Raw genomic sequence first — 14,501 nt, 5'->3', positions numbered from 1 at the left:
GAGTATTTTTGCTTTTATTTAGGTTTGAAATTCTAATGTTTTGAGGACAAGTGAAATCATAAGATCAAGGTGAAGTGTTCTGTTTGTCATTTGTTTGTTATTGTAACTCAACAGATACACTATGAAGCTAAAGAATTACTTGGCACCAGATGCTACAGCTGCAGATAAACGACTCACAGTACTTTGGTGAGTTTTCTGTGTTCTAGCCTCTGCTAGATGACAGGAAGTTCTATAATAAATAGTGCTGTGTGTGCTCTTCTGAATGTTTTCCTTGAATCAGCCTTCCATAATCCTGTCTTAAATCTGTTCTTGACGGGTCAAGCAGGAAGTAACTCAAAATTCCTACTGAAAGGTTTGAGTTGTCAGTCGCTGATCCATTTCCTTCTTGATGAAAGCCTTGGCTTTGTGGGACTGATAGTAGAAACCTCCGTGGTCTTGAATAATCACCTTTCCACACTCTTCTTTTGGTACCCTCTCTCTCCATTCACCCATGCTTTTCCTTAGGGAGCAAGCATCTAGTTTGCTCAGAATAAAGGATGTGACTTGTTTGCTTCATCCCAGTGAGATATTATCAGTTCAATTGTTATAGGTCTTTAACTGGCACTGTATTTAACACTGGGAATGCAGCTAAGAAGAAAACTAACACAGCCCTGTTCATCATGGAGTATAGTCTAGTGTGAGAAGACAGAAATCAAACAAATCATCATACAAGTCCATATGAATTAAGTGTTTTGAAAGAAAAGTATATGTAACTGTAACAGTAGAGGGTAGGAAGACCTACTCTATTTAGAGGGAACAACATGTACAAGGAAGGGCTGGATGGTGGAAAGGAATGGGAAACTTTCAAGGAACTAAAAGAAGAGCAGCGAGAAGTGGGTGTGACTGGAGAGATAGGCAGGGATGATCCTGCAGGGTCTTTGTAAGCTATGTTTTGGTTTGTAATATTTGTAGTTGAGTTTCCTAGTTTTTGTTTTTTTAATTTTAGATTGTTTACACTTTGGTTTGGAAATTCTACCCCTTCATAATTTTTAAAACTTCATGACACGTTGGTGTCCTATTGATAAGGTTTGGATTTTGGAATGTCAGCAAATAATGAGAGGCTAGTCCTAGGCTTCTTAGCCATCTTCCCCTCCGTAGGATGTGTACCACAATAAGAGCACATCTGTTGGTTTTGCCTAAGGATTAATGTTGTGGCCTCTGCCATGGTCACATGAACCAGTCTCCTGCACAATGCAAAGGCTGTGCAGATATGGCCACAGTTTGCTGTCCTGGTAAATAAGCTGCCCTTTTCCATTGGCTAGCCTGCGATGCGAGTCTTTGCTGTACCTGAGGCTTTTCAAACTGAAGAAAGAAAATGCTTTGAAGTACTCAAAGACACTGACAGAGCACCTGAAGGTAAGCATACAAAAGCACAAGGTCCGTTTCCTAGGAGACAAAATATGTAGTCTCCCATCCCCACCCCAGAACTGCCCTCATGTTTATGCAAAACACACCAGGGGAGGAGCTACTGTTTGGGACCTTTCAAATAAGTTGGAGGTTTCTTCAAGTTTTTTAATGTATGTGTATCTGATGGTAGAACTCTGGTAGCCATGTGCAGTGGCTGTATTTACTTTTTAAATGATAATTTGTTTTCGGCCAGGTGAGGTGGCTAACACCTGTAATCCCAGCACTTTGGGAGGCCGATGCAGGTAGATCACGAGGTCAAGAGATCGAGACCATCCTGGCCAACATGGTGAAACCCCATCTCTACTAAATATACAAAAATTAGCCGGGCGTGGTGCCACACGCCTGTAGTCCCAGCTACTTGGGAGGCTGAGGCAGGAGAACTACTTGAACCCCGGAGGCGGAGGCAGCAGTGAGCCGAGATCAGGCCATTGCACTCCAGCCTGGTGACAGAGAGACTCTGTCTCAAAAAAAAAAAAAAAAAAAAAAAATCTTTTGTTTTCATGCCATCCTTTTCTGACTCCTATCTTAGTTGCCTAAAAGGTTTTCCTGTGTTTCTTCAGGCCAGCACCACATAAATCCTGCTAAAATCTGCCTCTGATTATGACTTGGAACCCTTCAGTAGTTGCCTGCTAGGTCAAGTTTAAACTCCTTACCCTGGCCCCAAGGGGTCTCTCTCTTGTTCCTTGTCTACACCTCTGCTTTAGGCAAACTGCGTGGGGCACATACATTGTCTTTTCTGCAGCCTTTGTGCATAGTATGATTCATCTCTCCCCACTCTCCACCCACCCACCCACCCTTTTTTTTAAGAGAGAGTTTTTAAAAAAAAAAAAGATCATGGCTCACTGCACCTACTCTCAGGTAGCTGGGAGTAGCTGGGACTTATCCCCCTTTCCTTTATCCATGTGTTACTCATTCTTTCCTTGCCTTTTCTGTGAAGTCTTCCAGAACACCCCAGCTCTCACCTAATAATTTCTTACTGTTGTACTTTTACACACACACACACGTATTTTGGTGTCTTAAATATTTAAAGCTGCTTGCGATCAGCTCTGACTCAGTGCTTTTAAATATATTTAGAACTTTATAAAGTAGTGGTGGTTTTTGTTGTTGTTAAGTACATTTTATTTTTTCCACAGAATTCTTATAATAATTCTCAAGCACCATCGCCTGGCTTGGGAAGGTAGGTAAAATTTTATTATGTAAAATATTATTTGTGACAATAAAAGTGAAATGAGTATGGTTCAATTTCCAAAAATGGAAAGATGACTGCTTTTTAAATAAAATAAGTAAAACAGTCTCTGATAAAATATTTTTAGAAGTTATAATTTTTTCTCTATTTTTTATGAATTGAAAATATAAGTGAACGTAATCATAAAGATTATAGATATGAGACATTTCACCTATTAAGAAATCTGAGTTTTTACTAGCACTCAACCCTTTTCACAGTTTGATTTCCATAGTTACTTGGACTTATCACAGCAGGCTTATCTTTAGTCAAATCTTGGCACTGCCAGAATTTAGTAACAGTGACATGATTGTGATTTCTCCTCCATCTCCATGTCACTCTCATCCCGCCGATCTCCCAAAGGATGAAAAACACCATGGAACCTTTTTAATTTTATCTGTTCAGTTATTATGTTTATAAGAATTGATGTTCTTTGTCCTGAATGTATTTTTTTACATAAGTTTATAATGTTAAAAGTGCAGATAAAAATATAAACAAGCCGGGCATGGTGGCTCACGCCTGTAATCCCAGCACTTTGAGAGGCTGAGGCGGGCAGATCACAAGGTCAGGAGTTAAAGACCAGCCTGGCCAACATAGTGAAACCCCATCTGTACTAAAGAATACAAAAATTAGCCGGGTGTGGTGTTGTGCACACCTGTAATCCTAGTTACTCCGGAGGCTGAGGCAGGCGAATCATTGGAACCAGGGAGGTGGAGGTTGCAGTAAGTCGAGATTGCGCCACTGCACTCCAGCTTGGGTGACAGAGCAAGAGTGTCTCCCCCCCCCCCCAAAAAAAATATATATATTTATATACACACACACACACACACACACACATACACATACACACACACACAAATTTATTTTTCCTCCAACTTTTGATTTTTCCTTTCTTTTAGTGTGTGATCACAGTCTTGAACATTTCACAAATTTTAGAACTCCTGAAATGAACCTGCCAGATTTCAACATACGTGTTTTCTAAGACATATTTAATTGGCAGGAAGGTTGGGGTGATTACAGTTGCTTGAGAGAGCTGTACCTCTGTCAGCTCTGAGTAATTTGGTTAAACTAGGAAAGTGTCAGAAATTATGGAGTTCAATAAAAGATGTTCCCATCTTCTACCACAGTTTTTTAGGTTAAATGTGAATTCCACCAAACTGTCTACAAAACAGTGTGAAAAATACATAATTATATGCCTGAATAGATGGAAAGTGTTAAGTAGAGAGTGAGGGGATCTGGCTTTTAAGTCTTTGAACTGTCACTAACAAGGTGCATGACTTCTTCAGTTATTGTCCATCTCTTGTTTTCATTAAATCAAAGGGTATAGATTCTAAGATAATAAGGTTATGAATTACAAGATTATAGTACTTATTTAGAAGAAATTGTAGTTGTCTGCAAACCCATCTAGTTTAAGAGAATCTTTACATTTTAAATGCTTTCATGAAGAAAGAGCTAGTAGTACTTGATTTTATAATGCTCACCATGTCCATATGAACAAGCTTCCTATTTCTGTTGTGTAGCAAAGCTGTGGGGATGCCTTCCCCCGTTTCTCCAAAGCTGTCACCAGGCAATTCAGGAAATTATTCATCTGGGGCCAGTAGTGCTTCTGCAAGTGGCTCTTCAGTGACCATTCCACAGAAGATCCACCAGATGGCAGCCAGCTATGTTCAGGTCACGTCCAACTTCCTCTATGCCACCGAAATTTGGGACCAAGCTGAACAGCTTTCCAAAGAGCAAAAAGGTAGGTAGGTTTCTGGATAAACTTCAAGGGATGGAATTGTTAGAAGGAACTTTTGTAATTTAGTTAAGTAAGTATTTAGTCTATATTTAGTTTTATTATTTACTTTAGAGTTAATGATAATCTTTGTTAATAGTCTTCATTGCTTAGCAGTTACACTAAATGAAACTGAATTTGGTCAAAAGATACCTCTCGTGATTCTGGTGACAAAACTAAACTGAAAATAGTTCTTGGTCTAAGATGAATGTGCCTCTAGTCTGGCACATTAAATGTAGCTCATACCATAAAAGTAATAAAATATATGTTCTACCCTAGGATGATTAACAGTAAATTTGGCAATAGGCATAGGATTACATCCAAACCTCTGTACATCTGAGAAGGTTAATGTATAAGAAAGCATATTCATACTGGATTTTTAAGTGTATTGGAAGAAACCTATGAAATAAAGGAGACTAGGAAATGCATAGAAATTTTCTTTTTTTTTTTTTTAATGAGATGGAGTTTCACTATTGTTGCCCAGGCTGGAGAGCAGTGGCACAATCTCGACTCAGTGCAGCCTCCACCTTCTGGTTTCAAGCAATTCTCCTGCCTCAGCCTCTTGAGTAGCTGGGATTACAGGTGCCCGCCACCACGCCCAGCTAACTTTTGTATTTTTAGTAGAGATGGGGTTTCACCGTGTGGACCAGGCTGGTCTCAAACTGCTGACTTTGTGATCTGTCCACCTTGGCCTTCCAAAGTGCTGGGATTACAGGTGTGAGCCACTGCGTCCGGCCAGAATTCTTAACATTCTTTAAAATTAGGTTGTTTGAGGCTTTGCCCCTTAAAAGTTTATTATTTCCCAAACCAAAGACATTGAGAATTATAAAGTCTTTGAAGACCTTATTGGAAAGTACTGTATAACCACCATTTTATTTAGTAGATGTTATTAGCAAATATTTGCATGCAGCTTCTCTTCCTTTGCAGAGAAACACTACATTAGCCAATCAAGTGTCATTTTGTCACAGAGTATATTTAAATACAGTATGAACAGGTAATCAGATGAAAATGAAAGATTCCTATCCCTAAAGAGAGGTTATGGTGAGAGAAAGGTAAAAGTGGAATCCCAACTTTTTTTTTTTTTTTTTTTTTGAGACAGGGTTTACTCTGTCACCCAGGCTGTGGCACAGTCACAGCTCACTGCAGCCTCTACCTCTTGGGTGGGCTCAGGTGATCCTCCTGCCTCAGCCTCCTGAGTAGCTGGGACTACAGATGCGTGCCACCACACCCAGCTAATTTTTCTACTTTTTGTAGAGATAAGGTCTTACTACGTTGCTCAGGCTAGGAATCCCAACATTCAACATAAAGCTGTATTTATAAAAATACAATTTGTGGCTGGGCATGGTGGCTCACACCTTGTAATCCCAGCACTTTGGGAAGCCATAGCGAGTGGATCACCAAAGGTCAGGAGTTCGAGACCAGCCTGGCCAACATGGTGAGACCCCCGTCTCTACTTAAAAAAAAAAAAACACAAAAAAAAACCTTTTTTGTATTTTGTATTTGGCAGAGGCAGGAGAGTCGCTTGAACCCAGGAGACTGGGGTTGCAGTGAGCCGAGATCACGCCACAGCACTCCAGCCTGGGCGACAGGGAGACTGTGTCTAAAAATAAATGAAAATAAATAAAAACATGAGATTTAGTTATCAGTTGGTTCATGGCATATGATTGTAGCTGAAAGTTTGATACAATCTTAAGTATCTAACCTCACAGAGGCTGTTACAGGAAACCCGCAAAAAACATCCTCCTTTTTGTATCACTTGCTTCTTATACAAAAGCACAAAATGTTTTGAGTGATCAGTAGCACATTATGGCACTAAGTCTTCATTTTAATAATATTTACTACATAATAGCAATTTATCATTTCCATTCATGGAATCCTGCTTATACCTAACACTTAATTTCTGATGATACATTCTGTTTAAAATGTTGCATGACTTAGGGAACAAACATAACTTGAGAGACTGTGGAATGATTTGCTCTAAAACATGGACAGTAAGCATTTTAGTGTAGAAGGAGGTATTTTTTGAGTTTATGAATGCTATTTTATAATCTCATAATTTTAAAGCAGTGATTCAAAAGAGTATATATCATTTAATGAATATTTTTGGTTTTCTAGAATTCTTTGCTGAACTGGATAAAGTAATGGGCCCTCTCATCTTTAATGCAAGCATCATGACAGATCTAGTTCGTTATACCCGGCAGGGACTGCACTGGCTTCGCCAGGATGCCAAGTTGGTATCTTGAACTGAACACATTCTCGTTGCCTCTGATTTTCTCCACAACACTGTGTCACATCATGAAGGAAAACTGCCATAACATACCACCTAGTCGACACTAAGAATGAGGAATAGTTTTCTCCTCGTTGGTTCATGTGTTGTTGTTTTTGATAACCCAAAGCCATCATGTCAGTTGGCCCCTTTAATATTTCCAATGTGAACAGTTATTTAAATGCTTTTAATTCTGCAGCACATTGATAAGATGGTTTCCATGAGCTATGATAAGATTGAAATTCCAGTTGCAATTCATAGCTAATGAATTGAAATTTTATTTATTTTAATTTTTTTAAGTTCCCAGATTGGGGCTAGTTTAAGACTTAGTTATTTCTGCCTATAAATTTACTCTGTTGAATATTTAGCATAAATTTAATGTAGACATTTTTATTTATATACTTCGGGAGCTTTATTACCTAATATCTTTTTGTGGTAGCTGTTCTAAGAGTAAGAATTGGTTCATCTAAAATAAGGACATATTCTTTCTACACCTACTACCTGACCTGATATTTGAAATCTTAACTCCAATTTTATTATTGTGGAATTTACAGTTACTATTAAGGATATTCTTCTACACATGAAAAAATCACTTAAATATGAGAAAATGGCATTCTACATGTATGTACTATGAAATGTGTCTGATTTGGTATGCATTATTTCAAAAACTGTGAATGTGTGTTAACACTACAGCAATCACACGGTGACTATAACTTGCATTTAATGCATTACAAAAGAGGGAGGGCAAACTTTCTAGAAGAAGCATTTTGTGTTGAAGGGTTTCATAAAAGGACAATCCTGAACGTTACGGATTTTATTAAAACCATATGTTATTTTTTGTTGCTAATTATTTGACACTTAATCGAAACAGAATAAGTTACTGTGGAAAAAAGGATGATCCAACTCCTGAGGATTGCTGCCTATGTGTCTTTAATTGATTATCTTTGATGGTTAGAGTTATTTTTCAGATTTTCCCCCTCATACTGGATTGTGATGCTCTGATATGAGCATGCAGTGACTGATACAGAAACAGGCTGGAGCTTCGGTGTGTGCTTTTGCTATACAACTTACAGTTCTAATGCCTGATGTAGAGATAATGAATTTCTCCTTTTTAAACCTATCTTGTGTTTACTGCTTTTGTATTATGAAGGCCCTCTTCAATGATGTGTGTTTCTGATGGAATCAGAAAATTTCACACTAGAAAAGTGTACCTAACTTGATTCAGTGTGAGCTCTCGGGACAGGGAGGGGAGCCAAGGGTAGAGCTTAAGAAGCTGGCTCTGTAAGAGTTGTATATCAAAGTACCTTTTGCTGCAAGGTGCATATAGAAGTCTAAGGTAAGAAATGTACCCTCTATACTTTATTTTTCATGCCCCTATCATGTTTGGTGTGCCTTAAATCTTACCTTTAAATGAAGACTCTATGGATTGTTTACAATTGAAGTTTTACACTAGGACCAGATCGTCCATACATGATTGGTCTTCTACAATAATAATGTTAAATTCTCTTTCGTTTTAAATCTTTCTTTAGGGTCCTATAAAGATTAGTTCTTTCAGAAAAGCTATTGCTTTGGTACATGACTTAGTCTAACTAATTGGGTAATGCTGCTTTGAAAAATAGTTTGTCCCTCTCCCCATTCCAGAAATGAATCCATCCAGTCAGAAAAAAAGATTATACTACTATTTGTAGATGATTGCTAAGGCTTGAAATAGGAAAGGGGAACAAAGGCATAGAAAAGTTTCAAGTCCAGTAGTGCAGTGAATCCTTTGTGTTTGAGTCTTTTTTACACTTATTTCTGAAGTTAGTGAACTTTCATTGTCCTTGTGGCCTCATGTTTATAGAGCTTCTTAACTGTTTTGTACTTCAGATTGTTTTTAGATATCATTGAAAATTGAGATGTACAAATTATGTTGAATTTAACCAGTTTCCCTTGGAGAAATTGCCTCTGATATCTTTCTAACTTAATCTTAGTGTGTTCTAGGAACAGTTTTCCATAAGAGGACAACTTCTCAATGATCATGATAGTTATTTAGTAAGAAATAATAGTTGTTAATCAAGTACATGTATGTCTTGTCATTCTCTGATTTCTCTGACTCAGATTCCTTAATTTGCAGTGATGTCTTAGAAATGGAAAGAATATCCTCTGGGCTTTCAGACTTTCAGCAACAACAGCCAATGGGATACCTCTACGTTCTAGTGTGTTCTAGTCTCTTGTATGTCCTGAAAGGCAGCAGGAGCATTTCTGGGGTCACACTGATGTTTTGTTAAAGCAGACTTTCCTGCATGGTTTATGGTGCTGCTCTAATATTTTCTCTTTAAAACTGTGTCAATTTTTGGAGAATGAATTTTTCAACCTTTTCAATGTGGAGGGTTTTTCCCACAAGGTAGTAATGGGCAGTGGATCAAAATCCTATCGTAAATGATTGAATTTTCAATGTCATAGTGTATGGAAATACTACTCCCTTTCCTTCACGTCTGTCTTCTTAGATGTTCTGTCTTTGTCATCATCTGCTCCAGCACATACTTTGGACTCCTTTACAGGTGACCCTCCTCCCTCCCTCCTCAATAGGTGTCCTCAGTGTTTTCTAACCATTTAAAACTGAATTTGACAAGTGGCTAAAAACTTAGTCTGAGACTTGTACTGAATATATGGTTAATTATAGAAACAACAACTATTTTAACAATTACTCTGTTGACTGCTCTTTATGACTACACTTGTATGCCAGGAGGCAGCAGCCTATACACCATTAGACTCTTTACAAGCAACCAACGAACCAACTGCAGTGGATGCAGTCGTCACAGTAGTCTTGCCTGGGCTGGACTGGGCTGGGCTGTGGGGAGTATTCCCCTTCAGGGGAGTTTCCACAGTTCAGCCCAGGCTCCAGTCTGGCTAGAGAGCATCCAGCCCATTCTTTGCCTCAGTGCTACCTTTGTCTGGGCAAGTAGCCAAGAAGTGACTTTATACACAGTGAGTACTTCAGATAAACCTACAGCTATAGCTGCCGAAGAGTGGAGAAGGTTGACCATCATTGATCTAATTCTCTAGTGTAAAAGCAATGGAGAGCAGTGTGTGCGTGAGCCCACAGTCACCTGTGTTTCTGGGAGCTCTCACAGTGGCGGATTCATAGGCACTTGGGCTGCACTTTGAATGACACACTTGTGGCTTTATTAGATTCACTAGTTTTTTAAAAATTGTTGTTTGTTTCTTTTCATTAAAGGTTTAATCAGACAGATCAGACAGCATCATTTTGTATTTAACGACAGAAACGTTGGTACATTTTTTTCATGAATGAGCTTGCATTCTGAAGCAAGAGCCTACAAAAGGCACCTGTTATGAATGAAAGTTCTGGCTCTGGAGGCCAGTACTCTGTGGAGTGTCAGAGCAGCCAGTGATTGTTCCAGTCAGTGATGCTTAGTTATATAGAGGAGGGGTATACTGTGCACTCTTCTAGGTGTAAGGGTATGCAACTTTGGATCTTAAAATTATGTACACATACACACTTTATATATATGTATGTATGTATGAAAACATGAAATTAGTTTGTCAAAAATGTGTGTGTTTAGTATTTTAGCTTAGTGCAACTATTTCCACATTATTTATTAAATTGATCTAAGACACTTTCTTGTTGACACCTTGAATATTAATGTTCAAGGGTGCAATGTGTATTCCTTTAGATTGTTAAAGCTTAATTACTATGATTTGTAGTAAATTAACTTTTAAAATGTATTTGAGCCCTTCTGTAGTGTCGTAGGGCTCTTACAGGGTGGGAAAGATTTTAATTTTCCAGTTGCTAATTGAACAGTATGGCCTCATTATATATTTTGATTTATAGGAGTTTGTGTCTGGGTCCCAGGAACATCTACTGGGGGTGACTGTTAGGCAGCTTGTGATGATGTTTTTTAAAAAACCTAAGTAACTTGGGGAGCCAGAGCATTTCAAACCCATATAGACAACTATCATATCTGTATATCCCCTAATACATGGAACATAAATTTCATTTCAGCTTTTTGCATTAATGTATTGAAGAGGCAGGCTTTTTTCCAGTAATAATACTGTACATCTAAGGTTGCTATTCAGTAAAATTAATAGAAGAGATAATTATTGAATGCCTTGGAATATGTAGTAACAAGAGGCCAAATTTTTCATGTTTGTGAGCACGTCTTTCAGATACTCACTAATGGAGAAATTCACTTTAGACCTCTAGACCCCAAAACCAAGTTAGCAAGTGACAAAAAGTAAATTATTAATAGTTTGTAAAGTGGATGCTGGTCTTACAAAGCTCCTATTCACATGAACCCTATGGTTAATTAGAACTTGCTGTCTCCAGAAAAGGGAATGGAAAGAATAACTGTGTATCTTTTCATGTAATTTGGTCACAGAATAAGGTATTCAAGTTAAGTCTAATCCAAGTCTTAGAGATCTTTAAGTATCCTAAAATAGCAGCCTAAGTAGTCATCATGTAAAGAAGTTGACTTTCAGGAATGTCAGCATTGACCTCTCCTTGCCGCTGATACTCAGCTAACCATAACTTGCCATTCTTAAAAATAAAAAAGCTCCCACCCAGAAATTCTAGTAATACTCAGTTTTGACCTCTTAACTGCTTCCATGTGGGATTTCTTTTCAGCTTTTAACCATTGGAATTTTTCTACCTGGTATGTTCCTCTCTGGAAAATATCAATTTGGAAATGCTGCCTTTCAAATCAATGCCATGATTTTCCATATTGTTGAGTTTGTTGTTGCTGTTCCAGAAGTGTCCCCATTTTACAACTTTATGCACACACCTGGCAAATCATTAACATGAGCATTCAACAGTACTGGGATGGGTGGGGTGGGGGGTGGGGGGGCTCACCAACAGAACTGGCCAGCTGACATTGCCTGAAAAGGCACCACCTTTGAGGGCCAGTTGTGGTGTTGGTAAGCACAGTTATGAAAATTTCTATCTAGCCTCCGTTTTGAATGGTTTTAAGAAATTTTGTATATGGAGGATGGAAATGCTTATATATTTATTGAAAATCCTTTTATTTGAAATTAAAATTATTTGGTAAATAATTGTTTGATATTTGGGGAGGGTTTTGGAGGGGAGGTAATGTCACTGATAAATTAAAAGCCTGTTGATTTTGCAGAAAGGTACTGTTAGTGACTGATAGGATGCCTTTGTTTTGTACATGAACCAAATCTTTGTTTTACATTTCTTTTATCCAAAATATTTAGGCATCTGACATTTTCAACCAGAATTTCAATTATATACTGTGATTTTTATTTGTTGCAATACATTAAAATTTCAGAGGTACTTGGGGCTCAAAAGCTAGGATTTCTAAGTCAGTATGTGCATTTCACATGATAAAGCTGTTAATGGTGAGCAAAGTATTATATACTAACTAGATTTTTCCACATCTGTATAGTATATTATATGTATTTTGTGGTATTGAGAGTATAGAAAGTTTAGAGTGTCAAACATGCGTTTAATGTGTATTTTTAAACAAATTTATGGCAATTAAAATATTTGGAGACAAGGGTATCACATTTCAATTTGTAAAGATCTTTTTAACTTTACTGTGTCATTAAGATGCTTTGTACAATGCCAAACCATAGCTGGAGAAACTAAGTTTAATAAATATCAAATAGATTTTCTGTATTAAAGTTAATGAACACTGTGCTCTTCATATTTCTTCAACTGAGCCCTTTCCATGCAATTCTTGTTTTGTGTCTTAAGGTCCATTACTACTCTTTAAAAGTCTATTCCCGCCAGCTGAGGTTTCATTTTCTGATTACAGAAATTCTGAACTTGCTGGCCATGGGTCCTTGTGCATATGTCAAAATTCACCTTGTCCCAACATAAATCTCTTTTGGTGCTTTTGGTGGCTTGGGCTTTTATTGCTTTATTAAACTAGATCTTTCTTTCTGTTCTACCTTATGTTCAGGCAGTCATAGACAAACCTGGGTGCTTCATTAGATGGCAAGTGCCAAGCTTGACCATCTATTTTTTTTTTTTTTTTGAGACAGAGTCTCTCTCTCACCCAGGCTGGAGTGCAGTGGCATGATCTCGGCTCACTGCAGCCTCCGCCTCCCAGGTTCAAGTGATTCTCCTGCCTCAGCCTCCCAAGCGTGACCACCTTTGACACCTCCCTGAAGAGTTATGGAATGAAGGGATCCACAACTTAGGAACTTACTGAAGTTGATTACGGAGCTGTTGATTATGTAGCTGTCACCACACTTTCCAGATTGAGAAGTTAACACATTATTGGGCAATGCTGGTTTTTTCTTTAGTATACAAAGTGAATCCTTCTTTCCCTCAAAAGCTTGAATTCCAAACTGCTAAAATTTCAATTTGAGACATTTAATAGTATCCATAGAAAAATAAACTCTAAATTGACAAGTTTAGTTATACTTATCCACATATCAACATTCTAAGAAGAAATGGAGACCAATTTAAAGCATACATCTGCCTTTAAATATTAAAAATACAAGATTGCTTCACTTGTGTGTCTCCAGCCAAAATGCAGTTAATATTCCATAGAACGGAGCATTGCCAGAGGTGACTGCTGTCCTTTCTTCCCCTGGTATGTACATCATTCCTGGGCCACACTTAAGGAACAGCGTCTTTTTCTAGGGGAAAAGAAAGGGTAGTTTAAGACTGGGTCTAGGGATGACCAGGGCCTCCTATGCTGTATTTCCTTCCTCTTCGCTTGATCTATCCAGTTCAGGAAAGACTGAAGAATGGAAAGGCACCACTCTTTCATGGTACCCACATGGAGCTGTTCTTGGCTTCTAACTCCTAAGGGATTTTCCATGGAGCTCCCAGTCTCAGCCTAGAACTCCTCCATCCCAGCTTTATTCTTAGGTTCATGTGTCCCCTCGTCACTCCTCTGCCCAGCTTTCCAGGGCTCTCTGGCCCAACCCTGCTCCCAGGTTCGTGGAGTACCTGCATAGCCTTGTGATACACTCAGAATCATCCCGGCAGGAGGCTCCAATGGGCCTGAGGGAAACCCCTCTCCAAAATGGGGTCATTCTCCGTGGCCTTCTCTTTGCTGAACTCACTTGTGGTATTGGGGAGCCATCTATCTGTAGGGCAAAGACATTCACATATGGAAGTGTTGACACCCTGCTGCACACCTTGGAAGAATGATCATTCCCCAGATGCTGTAGACACAGAGGAACCATTCCTCCAGACTGAATCTAGCTTTCAAGTTCCACCACCACTATCATCTCCACACTCCACACATACACATATGTATCCTTCCCTCCTTACCTGGCCCAACAGGAAGAGGAAGATCATGAGGACTGCACAAAGTTTGAGGTGCCACATCTTGACAGAGGGAGGATGTTGGAGCCTGAAAGCCAGGGACAGTTCCTACTTCCTTTTATAGACTGACATCGACTCTTACATTGTTACCAGGTGAGATGGGGGCAAAGTTTGTATTTGTAATCAGAATCAATTTAATAAGTTAATATCTACCAGAGGAGTGTGCTCAAGGGCTGCCTTTCAGGCACGTTGTATTTACTGATCCCTCATCTGGACTTTGAGTGATTGTGTTGCTGGCATGGACCCTGTTGCCCATTTTACCACAAGTCAGCACTGCCCTTCCTTCCCTTTAAAAGCCACGTGAAACCACTGAGGGAGGTCAAGCAACTAGCCACATTGCTATTCCAAAATAGCTCAGTGAGATCACTCCCATAGAATTCCAATAATGAAGTCTTCAGAAATAATGTTGACCCCTTTGGGCCTTGTCTAGGAAAGCAGCACTGATCTATTGTGTACAGGCAATTGGTTAAGGCCCTTATCTCCTTTCTGT

At 38.8% G+C, this 14,501-nt stretch overlaps 2 protein-coding genes across 4 annotated transcripts in view; one reads left to right on the top strand and one right to left on the bottom strand.

The window, feature by feature from the left end:
• The window catches only part of AFF4 (AF4/FMR2 family member 4), an 89,986-nt gene extending 77,633 nt beyond the window's left edge, over positions 1-12,353 (top strand). For all 3 annotated transcript variants that reach the window (XM_010359966.2, XM_010359968.2, XM_010359967.2), the window contains 5 exons: positions 115-186; positions 1,302-1,395; positions 2,580-2,623; positions 4,189-4,409; positions 6,558-12,353. In XM_010359966.2, the coding sequence (XP_010358268.1) occupies positions 115-186; positions 1,302-1,395; positions 2,580-2,623; positions 4,189-4,409; positions 6,558-6,685 (559 nt within the window). In that variant the 3' untranslated portion in view covers positions 6,686-12,353. The remainder of the gene's footprint in view (positions 1-114; positions 187-1,301; positions 1,396-2,579; positions 2,624-4,188; positions 4,410-6,557) is intronic.
• Positions 12,354-12,565: 212 nt separating this feature from the next.
• Positions 12,566-14,104, bottom strand: LEAP2 (liver enriched antimicrobial peptide 2). The gene is made up of 3 exons (XM_010359965.2): positions 13,958-14,104; positions 13,631-13,770; positions 12,566-13,314 (listed from the first exon to the last, which is right to left on the bottom strand). Exons 1-3 carry the CDS (start codon positions 14,012-14,014, stop codon positions 13,278-13,280), a joined length of 234 nt encoding a protein of 77 aa, XP_010358267.1. The 5' UTR covers positions 14,015-14,104; the 3' UTR covers positions 12,566-13,277.
• Positions 14,105-14,501: the final 397 nt, after the last annotated feature.

Source organism: Rhinopithecus roxellana, chromosome 3 (assembly GCF_007565055.1).
Source record: "Rhinopithecus roxellana isolate Shanxi Qingling chromosome 3, ASM756505v1, whole genome shotgun sequence".
Classification (NCBI taxonomy): Eukaryota; Metazoa; Chordata; class Mammalia; order Primates; family Cercopithecidae; genus Rhinopithecus; species Rhinopithecus roxellana.
Note: the sequence above shows the minus strand (reverse complement) of the source record. Positions and strands in the feature narration are given on the sequence as shown.

What these genes read in the sequence shown, in the direction of transcription:
- LEAP2 (XM_010359965.2), bottom strand. Translation starts at nt 14,014, where the DNA reads ATGTGGCACCTCAAACTTTGTGCAGTCCTCATGATCTTCCTCTTCCTG. An exon ending in TCCTCTTCCTGTTGGGCCAG is followed by an intron (nt 13,771 to 13,957) that starts GTAAGGAGGGAA and finishes TTTGCCCTACAG; the next exon opens with ATAGATGGCTCCCCAATACC. An exon ending in TGTATCACAAGGCTATGCAG is followed by an intron (nt 13,315 to 13,630) that starts GTACTCCACGAA and finishes CTTTTCCCCTAG; the next exon opens with AAAAAGACGCTGTTCCTTAA.